Source organism: Anser brachyrhynchus (genome assembly GCF_964034855.1).
Source record: "Anser brachyrhynchus genome assembly, chromosome: 12".
Taxonomy (NCBI): Eukaryota; Metazoa; Chordata; class Aves; order Anseriformes; family Anatidae; genus Anser; species Anser brachyrhynchus.
Genome location: NC_137707.1, coordinates 15,783,191 through 15,805,991, shown reverse-complemented (window position 1 = coordinate 15,805,991; position 22,801 = coordinate 15,783,191). Strand labels below are relative to the sequence as shown.

At 39.7% G+C, this 22,801-nt stretch overlaps 1 protein-coding gene across 2 annotated transcripts in view; it reads right to left on the bottom strand.

The window, feature by feature from the left end:
• LOC308176832 (uncharacterized protein) overlaps nt 1-22,801 on the bottom strand; it is a 173,530-nt gene that overhangs the window by 92,679 nt on the left and 58,050 nt on the right. The window contains exons 1-2 of one of the 2 annotated variants that reach the window (XM_080553103.1): nt 9,542-10,750; nt 9,228-9,339 (exon numbers count right to left, since the gene is read on the bottom strand). The exons of the other annotated variant lie outside the window; for it this stretch is intronic. Coding sequence (XP_080409229.1) covers nt 9,228-9,339; nt 9,542-9,591 — 162 coding nt within the window. The 5' untranslated portion in view covers nt 9,592-10,750. Of the gene's footprint in view, nt 1-9,227; nt 9,340-9,541; nt 10,751-22,801 lie in introns of those variants that run through there. 2 annotated transcript variants of the gene reach the window in all.

Below are 22,801 nucleotides of genomic sequence, written 5' to 3'. Positions count from 1 at the left end.
TCTGATCCCACGCATCTTCTGTCAGGCCCTGAGAAGTGGAATCCCACAGAGGCAAAGCTCTGCACTTTAGTCATGGTGACAGGCAGCATACATCTCCTCCCGAGCAATTCCACACTGCTAGATGGGTTGAAACAAATGGATGCAATCTTCCTCGAAGGGCCCAAAAAAATCTCTAAGTCCATTTACTTCCATTCAATGCAGAAGTCCTCCTTGGTTCTGCGGAGCAGGGCACATCCTTCCAACGGGCTCGCTTCCATCTTGCCCCAAGCGCCCAAGTACCACAGCACTGTCCTCAGGCAGGGAGAGCGGCGTAACCCTGCTGACACTGCTCCTGAACCTGCCAGCACTGATCAAAGCTCACCCTCCTCACCACAACTGGGCTGTTTTCAGGCTGTTTAGTGTTAAAGAAGACTTGGCGGACTCGCCTAGGCACATAAAGCTCTAGCTGCAGACCAACGGGGCATAGAAAGGCTGCTCTGATTACTTGTAACTCTTCAGCATAGGGGGAAATCGGAGGGGCTTTGTGAAGCAAAAATGGGCTTTACTGGTGCAGCTGGTGGCCAGTGAGCTGCTCTGGGTGCAAAGCTGGGGGCATGAACCGCCTCAACACATCTTGCAGGTAGAAAAATGAAATCTCATACTCAGAAGTAATGTTGACGGTTACCTTAGAAGTGTTTATTTTTAGTTAGATTTTAATACCAACAAATATTTTGACATCTTTGGGGTTCTCTCTATGCCCCCAGTACTTGTCCTGGTAGCAAACATGGAGCGCAGACCAAATCCAAGGGACGACTATCACAAAACTCACTGAAAAAAGTCACAACACATTTTTAAATGCTCATTATCATGACCAAAGACAAAAAAAAGGAACCATAATAACTAGCCTGTATAGATTTGAACACTGTACAAAACAAACCCCACTAAAAATTATTCCTGTTTTTAACGCAGAAGTGTTCTCTCCTTTTACTAGAGTGCCAAAATAATTTCAAGTATTGCTTTAGAAATATATTTTTTACTGTTACTTTAGGATTTTTGCTCTAAGCTGTAAATGGTATTAGAAGAAATTAATATAAAATGTGAAAACTCATGTTACACCAGAACTAATATTTTTTTAATGCATAAGAAACGGAATTTAACTCTATATTCATGTACTAAATATATTTTTTTGATCTGCAAATTTGGCAAAGGCAAAAGAGCAATAGAATGAATATTTAGAGAAAAATCTGAGTATGCACAGAGGTTTTTCCTTACTCTTTTAGCCCTTCAACAGGTATTAGTTTAAGTGGGTTTTACTGTCTATTTTATAGACATTCCAGTAGAAAATGGAACATTTAAATATGCAAGCTTTAGTTAATCCTTCAACACACAGCCTATGGACTTCATAGGATTATCCCTTATTATAACGCTGTTAGAACTGATACAAAATTGCAGCTTGAGATTAAACACAAGAATTTCTAAAAATGCATCTCTCTACATTTTCCATTTTATCCTGTTAAAATATCTAATACTCTGAAACATTCCTTTAGGAGCCTCAGATGACAAATGGTGCAGAATCCTAACGTCCAGATACTCACGCAGCATAGCTTTATGCATTAAGCACCATACCTAACACTTAAAGTTAGCATTTCTCCTCTCAGTCTAATGCAGCATCCAAGACGTTGCAGGGAACAACAGCATACTTAAATATGTTTTCAGATTTGTTCGAGTAACCATCATATGTAGCAACAGTATTTTTTTTATTGTTCGCTTTTGAACATTCTAGAGCTGCGGTAGTATTAGAAGCCTCATCTTCTTTGTATCGTTTACCAATGAATTTCTTTTCACATATAGTACTGCTAGCTAGGGATCCACTCCATCGAGGGAACTGAGTTCATTTGCATCCGTTGGCTATGCTAAATGCTCAGCCTAACAGATGGGAATCTAATTGCAGACCTGTTGTCTGGACATTGTTAACAAATGCAGAAGTAGCAATATACAGGGCTTTTTGGAACTGAATTTGGACTGGCAGCAGGGGAACTCCAGTTAATTACCAACATCTGAATTTCTTGTTTAACCCAGACAAAGGCAAAAAATAGAGGTACTCCGACTGAGAGGGATGGAAAACTGATCAGAAAAATCAATAATATTAGATCACCCAGAGCGCCTATTTCAGAAAATTGAGGTGAGGATTCCATGTCCATGCAGTGCACGAGTCCTTTTTTATGGAAGTAGCTTCCACATGAGACAACGATTGTAAATGAAATTACATAAAGAATATTTAGCTTGAAAACAAAGATACTGTTTCTAAAATGATACACAAACTGTAAACATCATAAACCAGGGGTATATACAGTACTAGGCTTAACAGAGTAGGAATATGGAAGATCGAGTTCATTCTTTGACCTTGCTCTGAGCAGGGATATGAAGTTTTCTGCAGAAAGCTTTGAAATTACCAAAATCTGTAAATTTGACGTTTTGTTTGCTAAACAAAGAGGCAGTTGCTCTTATAGAAAATTATTTCTGCTGTTTTCACCCCACCTCCTCAAAATGCTGAAATAGAAACAAAGACTATTGTTGTAATGTTTGCAAACTACCCAACACACCCTTACTCATTTTATTGTACTTAAAATGGATACTGATTTTCTATGGTATTACTCTATTCAAATTGCTCTCTTGAGGTTGCCAATTACACATATCCACAACTGACTCGACCCTCCCATTGTTTAATAATTTGCCTTTCCTGCAGATTTGTGTCTTTCTAAGTCGGGGAGCCAGAAACAAAACGAGGCCTGCATCCATTCCTGCTTCAGTGCTCATGTGCTTTTACGCAAAAACACTATCAGGAACCTGCAAAACTACACAGTCCTCTAATATGCAAGAAGCACCTTTAATCAATTGGATTTTTTTTTTTACCCTTTGTCAGATTACATTTTGATGGGTGACAGGTAATAGAGCCTCATAAAAGAACAATACGGAGCTGGCATTTAACAAATCCAGCAGTCTAGTAATCATTTCTTTTTCTCAATGACAACATCAGGGAAGAAAAAACCATGTTGTTTCCATGGAATTAGTAACTGGATCACAAAGATTTCCCTGAATGACTGCTAGACAACAGATGAAGGGCCTGATGCTGACGCTCACAACAGTAAAACTCCCACTTGGTACCAGCTGATATTAGCTGCACTTAGCTACGGAGGACTCTAAAGGCTGACAGGCTGATGCCGGATGGATACCTACAACAATTTCACTTCCTTTCTTTATTTTAAATAAATAAAATATATTATGATATGTTTCTGGTTATATTATCTGGTCATTATATTACAGAGTTCTGGTTTCAATTGAAGAGTAATTGCTGTTCAGTCTCACCCCTCATTATATCATTTAAGCAAAAACCTTTTAGGCACCTGTGGTATAGAAAATGACTGACACTTGTTTAAATGGCAGAAAAGCAACATCAAGAAGCCGCATGATGTTTCAGAGAACACAATTATTTTCATGAATGAGTTTCAAGCTTAAATACCATTTTGACCTGACTGTTCGGACAAAATAGTCTGGTAGAAGCACTCCAATCTGATAATTCATATAACATAACAGTACATTGACATGGTTTAAAACACAACCGCCCAAAAAAACCAACAACATCAACAACACCACCTCCCCCCCCGGACTTGATCCAAACCTCCAGAGCCACCAGGAACACAGCAGAGATTGTGCTACACATGACACAAAATTAAAATGACACAAAATAAAACCAAGGTATTAGCAAACTAAGTGAATATCCACTGTAAAATACATATATTGGAGGAGAAAGCGATAATCTAGACTAGATTCCTAAATAATCATTAAGATTTGTCACTAAAAATATATTTTGTTATCCAACACATTTCATTTAATTTGACTAACCCTGCTTGGGTTTAATGAGCTTTTATAAGACCACCGGGAAAATGAACTCTGTCACAATTAAGAGAAATTTTTATTTCTTTGCTTCTGTGGTTCAAGTCCCTATTCTCAGCAGTGCTTCTGATCCTTCATTTTTATATTTCCCAAATAGTTCCTCCTTTTAAAAGTAATCCATTTCTTTATCGCCCCTTTTTGAGCTCAGGCATGCTGCACGCGTTTGAGTGATGAAGATGAGGTGGATTGGAGGTGTTTGGCTTCGTAATTTCATCCTTGAATTTTGTGATTACTAACAGGACAACTTTTTTAATTTGCTCTTTTGTCTCGATTCCCCTGGCTGACAATCTGCTCTGTGAGCTAGGCTTTTTAATCAATCACCTAGATAATCAAATGTCACTGGCTATCTGCTCTGTGTAATTACTTTTGCAATTAAAAATCAACCTCAAGTTGCCTCATCTAATTAGAGGGATGGGCAGATTTTCATCGAGATTGATTTTTTAATAAATATTGACTTAAAATGCCATAATCTCATCATATTCTTTCATTTTCTTTGTACCAAAAATCAAACAAATGGAAGAATTAACAAGCAGAAAGATTCATAGGACTTCAAAGGCTTTTGCTAGTTCAGACATACAAAATTGTGCTATACAGAAGCCTAGCTTATCTCAGTCTAATAACACGCAAAAGCTCCTACCTTTTATTAGAAAAAGAACAAAGCAGTTGCACCATTAGATATTTCACTTCCTAAATTAGTCCAAATTAAATGAATAAACCCTAAACTATAATTATTTGGCCTAGGAGTGACAAAAATATTGCATAGGTTTTGCTGAATTATTCTATAAATATTCCATAAATCATTTACTTCAAATAAATAATAATATTGGGAAATCCTTTTTCTCCAACACCTACCTAGAGACTGTCTTTTTGTTTTCTTTCCCTAAAGAGGAGTTAATTGGAGGATGCCTGTTATCACTCTGCATCGATAAGAAAAACACTGCAACACAGACTATTTTGCAGGAACAATAAACACCGATCAACACAGAAATAAGGTTTGCAACAAATAGCCACGTAGAGAAGTAGAAGCTATAACCTAGAAGAGCTGAAAGCCTGCTTCTGGAGGTAGCAAAGGAATGTGGTTTTGAGTCTATTCAAATATTAATTGTCAGAACTGCAAAGCAGCCTGGAAGGTATCTCCAAGAATTGATGCTACCTTCTTTTTCTCATTTCTGTCATAGACTTGTTCGCTGCCTGACCTTGAGTACCAGGAACTCGGTGAACGCACAGAGGAAGTTTCAGCAGGAGCTTGCTGTTACCGGCGGTGCCAGGACAAGTGAATCAGGAGGTGAATCGCCAGTCCTCGTGCTCCTGGGAACCAGAATGCTCCGGGTGCTACCCAAACTACTAAGGGAGCACATCTCCTTTAGGGCAGCTTTTAGACCCCTCTTACGTCAGAGGGACAGGTGCTCACTTCCCTCCTAATCCCCTTGAACTGGTAGGACTTAGAGCAGACCCTTTTTTGTCAAAAGGGTGCAGAAGTTTTGCCTGCTTTGTTACTGCCATGCTTGTTGCTTACTGACACCTCTCAGGAATTCACCTGTACAGTGTTTAAGTACACAAAGACACAGATGGCAAGACAAAACTGTACGGTGACTCATCCATGAACAGAGGAGGAGAAATTATGCTTATCAACAGCATACGGATATTACATCTTATTTGCTAAAGAAGCTAGTTTGGTTAATAGTTGCTGATGACCCTACGATAAGCTCTTTAATGCATGTATGTACCTCAGTGATCCAGATCTCTACAAAGTAGTTATTATTGCTTTAAATGACTGAATAAACTCTAAATGTGCTATCCTATTCAGATTATAATGAGGGAACAGGATACCATAATTACAGTAGCTGAACGAGTATGCCATACTTTATACTGCAACCCAGCACAGTACACAGCATTTCCACTGGAAACACTAGTAACTAAAGAGCACTTCACAATAACTGTTGAGACACTCATTAACCCCTGATTTGCTACCATAAGACTATATAATTAAGAGAGACTTTCAACAGACATCCTCGCAAGGTATTTTCCACTGGAGCACGCAGAGGCCTTAGCTACAATAACTCTTCTCAAGTGAAACACTCGGTGCCTTGTTCCCTCCTACCGAGGGAGTGCTATCCTAAACTGAGAGAACAATAACCATCAGATGCTGAAGGGGATAAAGTGGGAGGAAAGAATATAATCCAGTACTTTTCAGATTAACTGCATGAAGTCACCAACTATTAAAGTAGCGCTACCAGTCTGGTAACAACATCACAAGCACCTTATTGTGACTAACAGTGCCGTGTTTGTATCAAGGAAAACAGCACTGGCAGCTACGGTGCCAATATATTGCCAATACATTTATTTTTGTTGGCTGAAAAACAAAAATAGAAGTAACTACAGCTGGGAAAAGATAACTACGCAATATCCTGAATCATGTGGTGAGAAAGAGAGAGATGTTGAGTATGTGCAAGCCAAACTGGCTCCTCATCAGTGGTCGGGAAGCTTTATGCTGGGTCAGCCACCTTGAAGACCTTTCCCAGTTTTCCTATGCAGAGGGACTTGGTTCCCAGCCCTTCCTGCTGAGACCATGGAAAAGGAGTCACAACTGGCACCTGTGGTCTCCCTAGCAGCCCCTGAATGTCACTCTGCAGAGGCTAGGAAGGTTTTGGATAGCGAAACAGGAGCTTCAGGAGATCTGCAAGCCATTTGGTTCTCTGTTTATTTGGGGAAATGAATGCAGATACTAATCTGGCTCTTGGGTTCAGTAGCAGATGTGGAAGTTGCATGCAAATATCCCTTCTCTCTCCCTCTCGCTAGCTGCGCACAACTTCCACATGAAGGACGTCTGTATTTACAAAGACTGCAGTAGGCCCTGAATTTACATCCTCCCAGAGGATGGGCTGTTAAGTGCTGTGTGCTCCTGATGCAAGACAGCTCCAGGTAGGAGCACCATATATTATTCAGGCCTCAAGACAATTAGTTTAGAATGCTATCTTTTGCTAACATTTTGTCATCTTCCATTTCAGCTTAAAAAAACCACCAAGAAACAGCTGCAGCATCACACAGAGCCCCCGACCCTGCTGGCACTTTGCAGTAGCTGTGTAAGTCCAGCCCAAATCACATAAACACCTGAAGTTCTAACTGCAGGCAAAAAGAACAGGAAGGACCTAATCAGAAGAAACGTTTTTGAACAGACCAGCACAACAAATCTTACAAAACCCAGATAAACACCATGCCCCGTAGGAGTTTCCGAGTGCCTCCTCTAGCGTATCAATATTCAATCCTTTCACACAGGTCTTCATGTAGAAGAAGCAAAGTAACGTTCAGAAGCATCTGAAGGAGTTTGGAAAGCCCCCCCTTCCAAGGTGAGGCAGACATTTAGGTTCACAGGTCCCACTTATTCCTAACTCTTTAAGTAATGAAACACTCTGAAAATAGATCTGGCATGCACAAGGACATCCAGCCCTGTCAGATGTGGCTGAGGTAACTACTAAACCAAAGCTACAGCAGCACACACCAAGCCTACAGGTAAGGAGCCCCATCCTACAGGCAATTAGGCCAGACAGCAGCTAACTATACTACAATTACACACGCCTCTGTCCTGGCACAGAGCTCCCACAGACCATACAGACGAGCTTTGCTGTTACCCAGCGTGCATTTAATATCTTCAGTCTGAAAGAAAATTCTGAGACATCTCTTAAATGAGGAGAATACAGAAGCAACTCAGATGGCTTTTCCAGAATTAATTCACTGGAAAATGCCTAATGTTTCATCAAAAGCAAAGAAACCAGAGTTGTAAAGTTCCATTTTTATCTCTAGCAGTGAAGTCCTTGACAAGTTCTAACTAACACACCTTTCCAGAGAACTGTAGAGCATTTGGTCTCTCAAAAAATCATTATAATGCGAGTGTTACGTAAAAGACTTACTCTTTTTGCATTTGGTGATAATGCTTTAATTTTTCTCAACAGGGCAGCCTTCTAATACAATAAATTTATGGCAAAATAGAAAAGGAAGATTAAGAATTGTTTTACATTTTGTGGTATAAGATTTCTAGTTATATTAGCATTTTGAAGAGGATTTAGTTGGAGATTGAGGATTAATTCCCATGAAATCATTATACAAATTTCAAAATGTCAACTACTTTGATAGAGCTTATGATTTTATCTTCTTATTTTGACAGGCAACTGTGTAAAACAACTTCTGTGTAGAATCAGCACAGAAATAAAAGCAAGGATAGGATAAATAAAGACAGAATGATCCTCACAGGTTTCCTGATCAGCTGTCTTTTTATTCTGATTACTTGTAGGACAGAGCAGTAATAGACATTTTCCTTTGCACAAAATAATAAGAGCAGTACTTATCGCTTGTTGCCTACAGCTAGTGGCAAAAGGAAATTAGAAAAGTCCAATGAAGCTGAGTAGTAATTAATCATCATACAGTGGGGCCTGTCAAATCAGAGGGGTCTTTCCAGCTGATAATGCTGCCCAGCACAATTTAGACTGATAGAAATTAGAATTCTTTTTCCTCTGGCAAAAAAAAAAACAAAAAAAAAAAAACCACGACTAGAGTTAGCACAGACGTGGCCAAGCGTTCACTTCAGTGACTGCCTGACCCATTTATAGTGGATGTTGGCATCAACTTTAACTCGAAACAAAAATGATGAAACACCACTCATTCCTCAAGGCAAAAGAGATAAAGATACCGCTCATAAGGACTGCCTAGAGAATTTAAACAGCATTAAACTGCTGGGTTTTAAACACTAACATTTAAACCTTGGTTAAAAGAGAAAGGAATAAATGCTCTTTTTCCTTCCCCCAAAGCAAATTTTTTTTCTCCCATGCACAAGAAGGAAACACCAGAGTTCACAACAAACAACTCACACTCTTTTCAGGAGAAATAAATACAGCAGGAATGTCCTATTTCTTTTACAGAAAGGCAGCTCAACACTCCCCGTGAATGATGAACAAGTAGAATTAACACTTATTTTTTCCCAATGCAGCCATAAGAGATTTGCCACTTACTTTAACAGAAACATTTTTAAGTCTTGATGAGAGATGACCTAATTTCGAGCTACCCTGCACAACTCAAAGCACCCTGCAAATGCTCCATGCAGAGCCCAGCCCAAAAGCAGCACCCAGGCACACCGGGGCCAACACAGAGCAGCCAAGCGCTTGGGGACACATCCTTGGCCCCCCTCCCACCAGACAGATTTTGGTTCCCCCACACCTTGACCCCCTGCTTCTGCCCCAGAGCAGGGAAGAGGCTGAGGGGACCGCCGTAACAGAAGGACTGCCCTTGCCTCACTAACTTACCTGCAGTCCAGTCTTTTTCTGCATCTTGTGAAGTTCACAGCCGCTCTGCCCTTCTTCACTCCCCTTACTTCCAGCTATACCTGTCCTCACAGGACAGACCAGCACTAAGAGCCTACAAAACACCAATGGTTGTGCTTTCAACAAAGGTTACAAATGTCCGAGAGACAACAAAATGGCTGCCAGCTCCCAAGTGCAGTATTGAGCCCTAATGGCCCTGACCAGCCTCGCCTGGTGTCTGGGTCAGCACAGGCCTGGGCCGCACCTGGGCTGTGCTGCAGCTGAGCCCCAGCCCCGCCAGGCCCAACTGATCCCACCTGAGCCGATCCTGATGCTCAGGCCTCTCTCGTCCCTGCTTTCCGACCATCACCAGGAACTGGAAATGCCCACAGATGTGCTACATGTGCAGTATGGATCAGAGTGAACGGGGTTCTCTTCATTGTGCAAGATCTTGGATCTCACTCATCAATTTGGAGAAATTTTCAAAGAGAAACTCAGCAATTTTCTCTCTGATTTACCTCATAGAATATCCCGAGATGGACGGGACCCATGAGGATCAGCAGGTCCAACAACTCCTGGCCAGGGCAACCTAAGAGTCACAAGGTGTTGTCCAAACACTTCTTGAACACCATCAGGCATGGTGCTGTGACCACCTCCCTGGCAAACCTCTTCAGTGCCTGACTGACTCTCAGTGAAGAACTTTTTGCCAACATCTCATGTGAACTATACTAAACCATTCTGCAGGAACCATGGGGATCTGGTACATGTATAAGTACTTTATGAAAAACTTATGAAAGCACTGAAATGAGAGAAATGCAATTAAGATCATGACATAGGGTGAATGCACAGAGTCCTTCGCTTCCCCAATAAGCCCAAAGGAAAGAAAGCTAAATAAAGGCTTTCAGAAATGAAAGGCCAAAGAAAATTAACAAGACGCCTCATTCATGAAACGCAAAGACTCAAATATTTTTACTGTGGTTCTCAACTTCAAACCACTAAATATTATTAAATAAATACAAAACATGGCAGAGTAGATGACAAGGGCCGTTGACGTAAAGGACAGTACATTTCACAGCACGCTGCCATAAAAATACAAGTATAATAAAGTGACAGAAGCCATCAGGCTTTGTTGGAGTGCTAAAACTGTGTGTTATGCTGCTACAGAAAGAGCAGAGAAAAAAAAAAGTTTTACACACACAAAGAACGGCCCAATTTCTTAGGGTTCACATTTGAATAATATGGCTGTATTTCTTCCTTTTCTTCGTGGAAGTAAGGGGTTCCATATTGTTACAGAAAGTGTGCATGCATGGGTACCTCTCTGACAAACAGTCTTTGTGAACATAAAGGCTCTATAAATCTGTTTCTGTGTATCTCAACTTTGAGGGAGTTGAAGGGAACACAGTGTGTGCAGATAACAAAATTAACATCTGAAAAACACATTGTTTTCCTTTCATCTGAGGTATAACACAGATTCATTAGGAGATCTGCATGCTTCTGTACCTTTCCCCTTAATATCAGAATGAATGAGTGCTATTTACATATGTCATTAGTGGGAAAATCCCCCACAGAGGAGCGCACTGAATCCTAATTTGCACTGAATAAAATGCTTTATGATGTAAGACTGTCAGGCACCCTAGTTGGTGCAAATGAATGTTTAATCATGACAAAGGGTTAGACATGACACAGTGCAAAATACGTCAGACAGAATCACGGCCAATATTAGCTTCCGATGCTCAATGACTCTTTGATCAGTGTAATCAAAATGCATCTCGGCAACTGAAATGTTGCAAAAGAAACAAAATGCTGTCTTTTGATCCCAGAAATTAATCTTATTTCAAATGCTAATGCTTGGTGAGTATGTGCTTGACTTGGCGAATGAATGCAACAAGTTCAGATGTAATGACAGCAGCATTTCACTTTTTCCCATCATTATTAAAATGGGCCATGTTCTACCACGTGGACAGTGGTAGAGCTACAAACACTTGAGAGTCAGAACCCATATCCAATCCTTTTCCTAGAGGTTTGCCATCATTGGAACTACAGATCTGCTGATACTACCACATGTAAAATGATCAAAAAAGCACTTTCTCAATACACTGTTGACTAATACTGTTGATGATTATTACTTCCCTTGGTATTTTGCTTCTGTCTACATAGGGGGGTCCTCCTGTGACCCTCCTCAAATTCTGTGCCCTGTATAACACAAGAAAGCAGACTGCAAGGGCTTACAGTTGCTATAGACACTAGAACGACAGAATCCCCTCACGTGTCAAGTAGTAACCACACTATATTGTCACTGATAGCCTTGACAACATGTAAATCTCAGTGAAAAACATTTATTCTCCTATGAAAAAGCTCCATGTTAAGGAAAATAAGCAAACATGCCAGAGCTTTTATCTCCTTTATAGAAAAAGCTTAATGGTACCAAAGAACTATGAAGAAAAAAGAAAAAAGATCAGTGAAATACTGTTCTGTGGAGACTTCATTCTGAAATATTTGGGTTTCATAGTCTACATTTTTCATTTGGTCATGATTCTGCATAGCCTGAAGTACATTACAAAGCTCTTGTTGATTCCACTAGTACCAGATCAGGACTGCCATTTGAAATTTACCCTGGTGAAGAACTCCAGGCCCATGTATCACAGATGTTGTAATCCTCAGATGTCAGACCCGCCAGCAAACAGAACATGGTTCTCTGCGCAGTATGACCTTCATTCCCTCTGAACTCTGAGCTAGTGATTTTGTCTTCAAATAATATAAATTTTCAATATTGAAACTACTAGCTCAGATGTCCTAATTTACACAAATCTGGAAAATAACCACATAGAGACTTCCATATACAAGGCATTAGAGCAAAACCACGTCATACACAAGATGTAGAAAAAGTCCTCAATCAATAAAAGATGAGGAAAGACTTCAGCCATTATTCATTAAATGCACAGATGTTAAAACAAAAATCTGGACAGCTCACTGTAATGACTTTATGAAAGAAACAACACAGTGTTTCCAGAAAAACTCTAAGTCTTGCAGGGAAAAATACTTAAACAGCCTAAGAATTTAAATCAGGATGCAAGAAGTTATTTAGGCCACCAGAAGATAAAATGCATATAAATCAAGCATACACACTCATCCCCTGCTCTTCCTAAATTAAGTTTATATTTAAATCCCACCAACTCTAGGGAAAGCATTTCCATGGCAGGGTTGCATAGAAATAGGTATGCTAGACTGATAATACACCATACTCATAAGTTACATAGTGGCTTAGTTGTGAGGCAAAGCAGACTTCCTGCTGCTCTTGACCATTCTGTCACTGTAAGTATTCATGTATTTAAAATCAAGCACACACTTAAGCATTTTGCTGAACTGGAGCTTTACAGCAACTTAGGATCAAAGTTTGAGCATCATGAAAGCACATGGCTCCTTTTCCAGAGTTCAGTAGCTTAAAATACTTGCAGTTTAATGCTAAGAAAACTTAATGGAATCCTGCAAGGGAGAAAAGATCCCCTCAGCCCTCAGAAAATGTAGCTTGATTGCTGCCTTGTCCTCATATGTCTTCAAGCTCTCTATTCCTTTCCCTGCAAAGTCCCACAAAAGGTTTACTGTGGTGGTGAGGATGACAGAGGCAGGGAGGCAATACATTTTGCTCATAACAAATCCATCCAGAAGAATTCCCTTTCCTTGTAGATAAAATGGGAGCAGTTGTTACCCTTATTTACTGTATCCTGGTCTGCCGCTACTGAATGGGGTATTCAAAAATCACTGCTTAAAGCACCTACCAGCACACGGTCTCACTCCAAGACACAGATGGAAGAACTTCATAGTTCCCTGCCCAACGTCTGCCTGGGAAAGCTCGCTGGTGAAGGCAACACTTGCTAACATCCCAAGGATGACAGCCTTCTCCGTGTTCAAACAGAGGTCTTTGAGGTTTGCTTTCTGGTCTTTGAGGTTTGCCTTCCACACCATTTCAAGCAATGTAGCATGCAGACGAGAGATCCTTATTAAACATCTATGGAAGTCAACATCTCATAAATCATTAATTAGCTGACCTGTTACTGCTTTACATTCATCCTTTTCAGGATTCACTCAAAAGTCAACAACTTCCAAATCAAAATTTCTCCCAGTTTCAATCATACTACTCGCTCCACCAGACTTAGCTGGCTAAAAAGAAGAGAGGTGAGTGAAAGAAAGGCAGAGAGACAGAGAGAAAGAAGTAAAAACAAAAGGCAAACTTTTCTCATTAGGAAACCATGTAATGTTAAAGAAGGCAGCATCTGAAAGCATACATTTATAATGATCCAGTCTACATGAATACTGTCTTTCCTTCGGGATACTGTTAGCCAGTTCTCTCATACGCAACTCTACATTTACATATAGATTAAACCTTTCTAGGAAGCAATTTTACACATTTTGTCTTAATATTTTTCTCATTAACATTGCACATAGATTAAGCTTCTTGAGAAGGAAAAGACACACCTGGATATCAGTGGCACAATTTCTAGAGATCATGTTTGCTTTTGAAGAAAAATATGTAATAAAAGACTAATAAACACAGGACCAGTCACAAGTGGATTTTCAAGAATCAGATAAAAAAAATTACAGAAATTGCTGTGGTGTTCTTAAAACAAACACTTCCTTAATTATCTCCTCTGATGCTAAGTAACAATAGAAGAAAAACAACAGCAAAATTGCCTGTAAAACAAACTTCCCTCACAGGGCTCAGTACTTCAGTGAGGATCATTAGTCCTAATCAATCAGAGCGTTTAATCGTATGCTTAAGTTTAGGCTTACAGATAAGCATATGCATAGTCAGATAAGGCTAGGTATTGTGCTGAACCACTGCTGAAATGCTCAGCATCCAGCAGGATTAAGCCTGCACTGCTGAAATCTAAATTTTCTTCATGTCATATTTGCAGACTGGGTGTAGGATTCAAATTAGAGGGAGGATTAAGAAAAAAAAAAAAAAAAGTCCTCATGATAGCAGGGCCAGGCTAAGCAAACATTTCATGTACACACCAGAGGAAAGATGAAAGGAAAGCAGCTGCCCCTCCATGGTCAGAAATTCTTATCTGCTGACCGAACCTTTGTTGGTTTGAGAAAGCATAAGTGGTCTGCACTGGCGGAAGGTTCAAAGCAATTTTTTAATAGATAATGCAATCAAAAGTCTGTGTATCTGTTGAAATATTTAGAAGAACAAGATATCACTTTGACCTCCCTACACCTGCGACCTTTGTCAAAGACTTTAAGAAGTGCTTTACACTTGTTTATGTTCTTTATCTTTAATGGGCTTCTGCATTTTTCAAAGATTAAAATTTTGTGAAGTCCTCTGAGCAAAAAAATATATTCTGTAATTTTTAGCCAGTACTTCTATATTGTCTTCAAGGAAGGTGTATGCTACCAAAATAAAAATCAACGTGAAAGCCCCAAGTCAGCTGGGGTTCTTTTAGGGGAGCATGCATTTCTGGTCTACATGTAGCTGGTGCACATCAAAACATGAACTAGTCCAATAACTTACTAGGGATAAGGCAAAATGCTCAACACCATTAGATGCCAAGTTGAAAATGAAAAATAATGTTTCTGTTCAATCTGTAATAAATTATCTCAATATTTACATCTTCAAAAGAATATTGTGGAATAAGGAGGAAGTCCATAAAAGAATTTGCCTGTACAAGTTTTAACATTTTGGCAACAGTGGACATTTTTGGAGACTAAATCATGCAGAACAGAATCTTGCAAGGTCCCAGGACAACAATAAAATGAAATGGGATGAATATCTATAAGATAGACTTCTACTAGGGAAATCTGTGTGTAGGAGAATAGTCAACTGTCATGTCTCTGGTCTTGTAATTATAATAGTGGAAAGTAATATTGGAAGGAATCAAGGAAAAGGAAATTCAGTTCCTGGGTTTGCCCCTTCATTTCCCTGCTCATAAACAGGAACAGTGCTGTATACTTTTCTTGAGAACCATCTCAAGTGGCAAAGAGAGTGGTTACTCTCCTAGTCTAGATCTATGACCACATTTCATTCATTAACTGCTCATGTTACTGACTATTCTCCCACTTTTTATCCTTTCATCCAAACATACTCCAAATACATTGATTATACTGTATGCTACTTCCTACCTGAAAAGTCACTCTTTGGTTCACTGTTTCTAATTAATCACTATACAGGTGTATTTGCTGGCACTGATCCATTCAATACATTCAACGTACCTAACCCAAGTTTTCTAAGCTATTTGCAGCAAACGTAACTAATCTTTTTCCATAGCTCATAATCTTTCTGAAGGAACTGATGCCATGCTGGTTACCCTTCTGTCTTTTGTAATGCCCTTGTAGGCTCAAAATTTATAGCTCCTCAACGGTTTCCACTCTTGAAGCCAAAACTTGCTCAGTTATAAGCAAGTACAGCTCCCCCTGAATCCATTTATGCCAAGACATTCAGCCCCCATGCCAATAAAATTTCCATTTATATTAAAAGTCTCTACTGCGTTGGAAAGACACGAGTTGTAATTACTTAGAGTTTTTGTGGGTATTTCTCCTCTGATGGATCCTCAGGCCAGATTCTCCCAGGCACTGATACAGTCAGGATCAAGCAGTCTGTGCATCTACTCCTGGTGGCTATGGACTGGCTTAACTGAGGACTTCAAAAGCTTATTCAAAGCTGGAGAACAGCTTAGGCTAGTCTCAGGCTACTGCTGTAGTCACATCAGTGCAGCAAACAAGCCATGGAGCCCCCCAGCATCAACAGCATTTCTCTCCAAGGAACAAGGGGCTATGTTCCCTTTCTGCTGGCCCTTGCACGATGGCTGTCTCTGTCAAAAGTGAAGCAGAATAGGACTTTACCTATTTGTCCCTTTAAATCTGAGGAAGGAAAAGTAGGAAGAGGGTAAAAAATCCTCTCCAGGAATATTTTATTATTTCGTCTATGTTAATAGCCTGATTGGTGCTAGGCAAGGTTCACTTGTTTATAAGCTGGGATGTGGGTTATAAACAGAAATATAACAGCATTGTTCATGCATCTCTCACTCTTGTCCTCGTGTACATCAGCCTGAGCCAAGACAGAGGCAGTCTCAAGGCAGGTCCTTTTAAATTAGACCTCTTTTCTCAAAGACAGATTAGGTAGTAACAGAATATACAGATCTATCTCAATGCTTCGCCAAACCTCCTATCCATCTATTTCACTTCAAGGACTTATTTTTGCAGAAGGATTAATGTCAGTAAGGCAGCCCCAGATAGAACTTTAAGTCCAGCAAGTTTTAGTCCAATCCAAGAAGCTTTCTGCCTTCCCCTGCAGCCCGCTGTGGGAGTACTTTTAATCCCCACGTTTACCTTTTTGGAAGCCTGACCTGGACCCCGCAGCAGCAAATGGGCCAGAGCAGTGACACTGCTGGTGGTGATGCTGTGAAGCACAAAAAGATGTAATCACAGGAAAAAAAGTAGAGAAGAAAAAGGATGATGGAGTTTGTAGTTCAGCAGCAATCACAGGAAAAAGACAGAGTGATAGATTTATAGATTTAACGAAAAAAATCACTGATACATTAACAAAAATACAACAAAGTAGACAGGTACGTAGGATTTTTTTTTCCTTTAGGTTTAACAGAACAAATAGACTAACGATTCTTTTGTTATACTAGATAATATTTTTGAGAAACAGCATTACAAAAGGTTAAACATAGAACAGATGTAAGTTATAAAATACAAGCTGATCAAAGCTCAGATTTTGAGACAGATATGTTAGCAAATGATGATAAATCAGTCCCACTAGAATTGTAAGAAGCAGACAAATATAACTGCAAGAGTGAAAGTCAAGAGTTGAAAACAGGGAAAGGAAGAAAAAGAGTGGAAACAAATGTTGAAGTTAATTCTAGACAACTTGTATAGAACATCAACTGCCTATATTCCACAAAAAGGGAATATTATCTACTGACACATCCAATTTGCCTTCAACATAGGACTCAAATGCTTTAAAATCTTAATATTTGCTTAATATATACAATTTTCTACCCATTTCCTCTTTAGTAGCTGCTCTTCTCAAAAGATTTCCAATTTCAACAAGATCTGTGCTATCATAAAGCTGTAAAAGGGCTAGAAAATTTTACAAAAGCAGGTACTAACTGGAAAGCTGAAACCACTTTTAGTCACCTTGCCGATTTAAAAAAACAAAACAAAAACTTCTTAACGCATCTAAGTTAGCACAAAATGTATAGAAATTCAGATATTTGAATGAAAGTCAAGGGTTCAAATTTCTTCCCCTTTCGTAGGCAAATAAATAAAACGCAGTGAGAAGCACACTATTTACCGAGATGTAAGTGAAACAGAAAACATTTGAAAGACCAAGAAAAAGGAGGTAATTGTTAGGACTGTCAGCAGGGGAGCACTGTGATAATTTGATCTGAACTCTGCTAACAAATCACTGCACCATTCTTTTTACTTTAGTATCTGTTTATGCTTCTACAAATTGAAACCCCACTGGCAATGCGCTGAAGAACAGAGCTCAGCACAATAACACATCAGCCTGGCGATTAGTTCAAGGTGGGGAAGGATTAGCTGACCATCCCAAACCTACAGTCCTCCTCAATATTTTGTCTTTCCCTGCTGAGGTAAAAGGGTGCAGACATATGTAAGTAATAAACTAACAGGCTTCCATCTACTTGAGGTTGAGTGGAAGGAATGCAGAACAAAACTATAAAAAAAATAATAGACAAAGGGGCAGTGAAGACTTGGGGGAACTCAATACCACATCTGCTAAGCTATGCTGGGATGTAGCACCAGGATGCCCATAAGTTTTTAAAGATATAACTATGCCTTTTTGTGATCTTGCAGCACACTGTTCTGGCCTAAGCATGCCAACATTTAGAACTGACACGAGATCAAAGGGCTGATAAATGAGAGGAAAGGGGATGTTTGACCCACTAAACCATATTCTACAAGAATTCGAGGCTTTTTAAAGCAATAAGAAAAGTAATACATTACTGCATCTTGAATATATTGTGACATTCATTTCTAAGAAGCAAAACTAATATCTAGATCCATTATATACTTTCATGCATATATATGCACAGACATACATATGCGTACATATGTTTATGCTTATTTTGTGAACATATTTTACATCATAAAAAGCTGCTGGAATTTTCATTTCTAATGAAAGTTATATTAAAATCATTTGGAAATGAACTTAATTTGAGGTGCAGATATTTATGGTTCCAATTTATTACCAGCAAAATATGTAACGACAGCAAGGAACAAAAACACAGGGAAATTGAGCACAGAGTTGGAAGTTGAATAAAGCAAAATAAGTTCTTTTTCCCACTTTAACATCTACCACTGCTGAATTCAAGGGCAATTTCATGATCTAAACAAAGCCAGAGTGATTTGGGCCATTTATTTCACCAGGGCCAGGATTCCACCAGTATCACCAGTCTGGCCATACCATCAAGTCATCAGAAAAGGACTATGAATCTTTTTCAGTAGTAAACACTCAAACTCAGCAGTTTTAAGATTTATATTTAACAAAGATTATACCGATAGCAAATGCTACACGTGTGAAGTGTATGCAACTTTGAAAATTTCCTATATTCTGAGATATTTCTCTTCAGTGTCACATCAGGGGTTCATATGCCCTGTTGTTAAAGGAACAGACACAACCAAACTCCCCAGCATTGTGTTCTGCTATTATCTACATGAATGCCAGATGAGGAGTCACCTTGCTCCAAACTGTGTGCACAGAAGCAAGCAGTACCATTGTCAGTATCAGAGTCACACTGAGTGACAGCCCCTGTGAAGATTTCCCAAAATATACAAGAAATCACACCTGGTCTGTTGTTAGTCCTCGTATCTCTCTTTCTCATGCCAGTGAGGAGTCTGGGAAGGTAGCACAGTGTGGAAATGGCTTTCCTTCCACCCAGCCCCACCGATGACTTTGAGGTATCATGTACTCTCCAGAGGAGGAACTTGGTATCAGCAGTTCCTGTGCTAATCTCTCATAAGAGCTTTAGTTGCTCAGCACTTTTGGAAATCAAGTTAATAACTACTAATGACATAGAAGGATGACAACTGACTCTTCACGGTACTCCTTATTCAAGCATTTTTCAAATAAAATTCAAGTGGAAATTCAGCTGGGTTATGTGAGAGGATTGCTGAAAAGGATCCAACATCTTCAAAAAACAGAGAAATGCAATTAAATTACATTTGGATGCAAAAGCCATGAGATGTTCTGGTTCTCCAGAGGATTCAAAAACATTCTCACAAATAAGAGAGCTATATAAATGCACTGGGGCATGAGGAGCAGCTTATACAAAGGTAAAATGACACTTGAGAAGAGAAGGCTGAGAACCTGCTCTCCTCTTAAGTCCACATGTAAGGAGAAGCAACTGGCATCCCTAGTTTGGGGTATTTCAACACTCACTGATTGCACTGCCTAGTGCGGGGATGTTGGCACTTTTTAAAATTAGCTAGTTCTGATAAGAGTTATCGCAGCACAGAGCTCACCTCAGGTTGACCACCTCTGTATTTCCCCAGCTTCCAGGCCACTGCAGCTGTTCTCCTGCTAACGCCTGGGCTGTCTCGTTTGGGATGTAGGGTGAACACGCCTGGGTAATTACAAGGCTGCACCCATCAGCATGTAAATCACTGTGTAAGAAGAAGTGGATAATCAGTACGTGACACTCCTGCTCCTCAGCACAGACAGGGACATCGAGCTACGGAACACTGTTTTCTGTCTCAAACTGTTCTCGTCCTTCCCAGCTCGGTCCCATGTGCCAGCCAAGCTGGATGTTGTAATGCAGGCAGGGAGCTGGTGACATCTGGGAGTGGGGAAGGCAAGCAGGCATGTCAAAAGATATGCTCAGAATCAATTTTTAGAAGTGGGTAAAAATAACGTTGTTTGACTCTCTACAAAAAAGGCCAGGCAGGAGGGAAGCCTCTTTGTAGACAGATCTGGGTAAATTTGCATCTTGTTGTCAGATGCACAGAACAATTAGTTGAGAAAGTGCAGAGTACGCCTACAGGTTGTAGATGATGTTATTTCCACATCTGCAGAACAAAGATCAAAGCGCTCAATAAAAAAACATCAGAAGACGTGAGAAATTACTTTGCAAGAATTCGACGTTTTCTACCAAGCCATCCCCCTAGACCATCAAGAAACGTTAGTAATCACCTGCGTATATCAAAGGAGCAGGTCCGAGTACCGAAGCCATTCGGCTGCAATTACAAACACATCGACTGTCAAAGGAAATCCAGATACAGTACAAACAGCACCCACCTACTAAAGCTTCGTATTTTAATCTCAGCAAATTCGAAAAGAAAATTACTGCCAGAAACGTTAATATTCAGAAACTGGAGAATTCATGAGTGAATTCTGGGCAAACGGGTTATTTACTCTAATAGTACCAGGAAACTGTCTGTCAAGTAAGTAGATGACGAAGTCAGAGATGCTGTTTCCTTCTTAGGGATGTTTCTTTTTGTTTGTTTTTAAGGGGACAGAGCAGACTTTTTTTTTTCGCTCCTCATATGTGGTGGCTGTCCTGTTTTGCTGCCAGCTTTTAATTCCTTGGTTTTCACAAAGTATTTTTCATTAAGAGGTTTCATTTCACTGAGGTTTCCATGTAAAAACAAAATATCTTTTATTGATTACTAGATTCTCAATGGTAAAAATGTGTAACCGAAAATGATGAGAACGTAGAGGGACGGAACTGATGTGGCAGGTTTCCTGCCAGGGCACGCCAACGCGACGGACAGACTGCTTACCCTGTCTGCCTTCGGGGACAGATGGCTTCGTTTTGGACACAGAGGAACATCCATAAAATTAACACTCACTACATGTTCCTTGGTAAATAAATGTGCTTTGATTGATGAAGAAAAACTGCAAAAAGATCTTACAAAATGTTCTTTCCCAGTCCGAAAAACCTCTCTGCGTTTTGAACTGGAGCTAGCTCCTACTTCCAGCCCACAATTCCAAGGCAGCCAAGTAATTTAATAAATGTGTTTTAATGAAATCTTAAGTGACTTGGTTACATTAAAATCCAGTTATTGCACAACAGAATTGTTGTATTCCATGGGAATACAGTACAAATCTTAACTGATGTGAAAACACACAGATTTTGTTTAATATCCTCTTAATCCTGCCAATTTTACTAATAAGATTACTAAATAAGATTACTAGTTGTCTAAAAGGCAACTAAATAAACTGTGCTGTTGACACTTAAAACAACAACAACAGAAAGAAGAAAAAGCAATCTCTCTTGAAACATCCTCTTCCTTTATTATGGCCCCAGTCCAGCAACGGGACTACTTATGTGCTTAAAGTTAATTGAGTGCTTAAGTGCTTTGCTGGACAGTAGCCTGCAATAACATAAATCTAAGTGGACAAATTATTATATACAAGAAACTAGCAACAAAATGAAAATAATTAAACAACTAAAGCTGTTTGTGGGGATACTTGAGCTCCACATCATGATGCAAAGCAAGTATTAATTTTGTATATCTCAGTTTTGCCATTGTATTTCAGAAGAACACATACCTTTCACTGGTTTTGCCTTTCCACTTCTGAACTTCCAGACAGAAATTTATAAAGCAAAGCAAACCCTCCTGCCAGCTCTGTATTCTGATAGGTATCGAAATCTAAATTTGTAGATCCTGAACACTACTGAGCTAAAGGATCGGTCTTTGGGAGAATGATTTGCAACAGTACGTTTTCACTAGAGAGTGAGTATCATTGGAAGGGTAGAAGGAAATTATAAAAGGAAGTGAAATGGGAAATTAAAATATCAAAGTAAGAGGGAAATGGGATTTAATGGAGCATTTTTTACATTTCATCTTTTGGGTATTATCTGAACATATTTGGACTTCCTTTCTCCCCTATCAGCCAGGCCTCTTCTTGAGCCTTAATTTTCATTTAGTTTTTATCTCTGTCACACAGTCTGCCTTTATAGAGTCTCCTTGCTCCTGCTCTAAGAACATTCAGACTAATTTCCTTTTCCCTTAGCCATTTATCTTTCCTACACCCATTCAAGTCTATGGATGCATGCATCTTGAAGGAGGAAAAAAAAAAAAAAAGCTGACTGCATATGTCATAAATGTGCCCAGGAATCAAAAATAGCTTGGGGATTAAAATCCATCAACACCGCACAGTCCAAAGCAAAGTACCCTGGCTGTCTAGACAAGCAAACAAACAACAACAAAAAAAAGAGCTAGGTTTTGCAAGAGCATTTTTCCCAAATTCTCTGTCCTCCTATAAAAATACCGCCTCTTTCACACAAAGCTGCAGCTTCAAGAGAAGAACCCTTCCCCAGAACTTTAGGTGGCTGTTAGCAGGGAGGGTTGCTGTACAGGGAAGCTTCAGACTATCCAACACTGGGCAGTCTGAAAGGTTTGTAAGAGGCTGCATCAGACTTACCGAGCACAAGCCCTTGACTGGTGTGAGTACAGCAAACGCACCGCTGTGCAGTCATGCAAACACGGTCATGACTTAAAGATATTTCTGCTCCTCTTGGTAAGAAGAAAGTGTATGTAGCATTAGCTATTTCCTCAGAAGTGAAAGCTACCAGACACACGATGTAATTTCTGCTATTAGCATCACC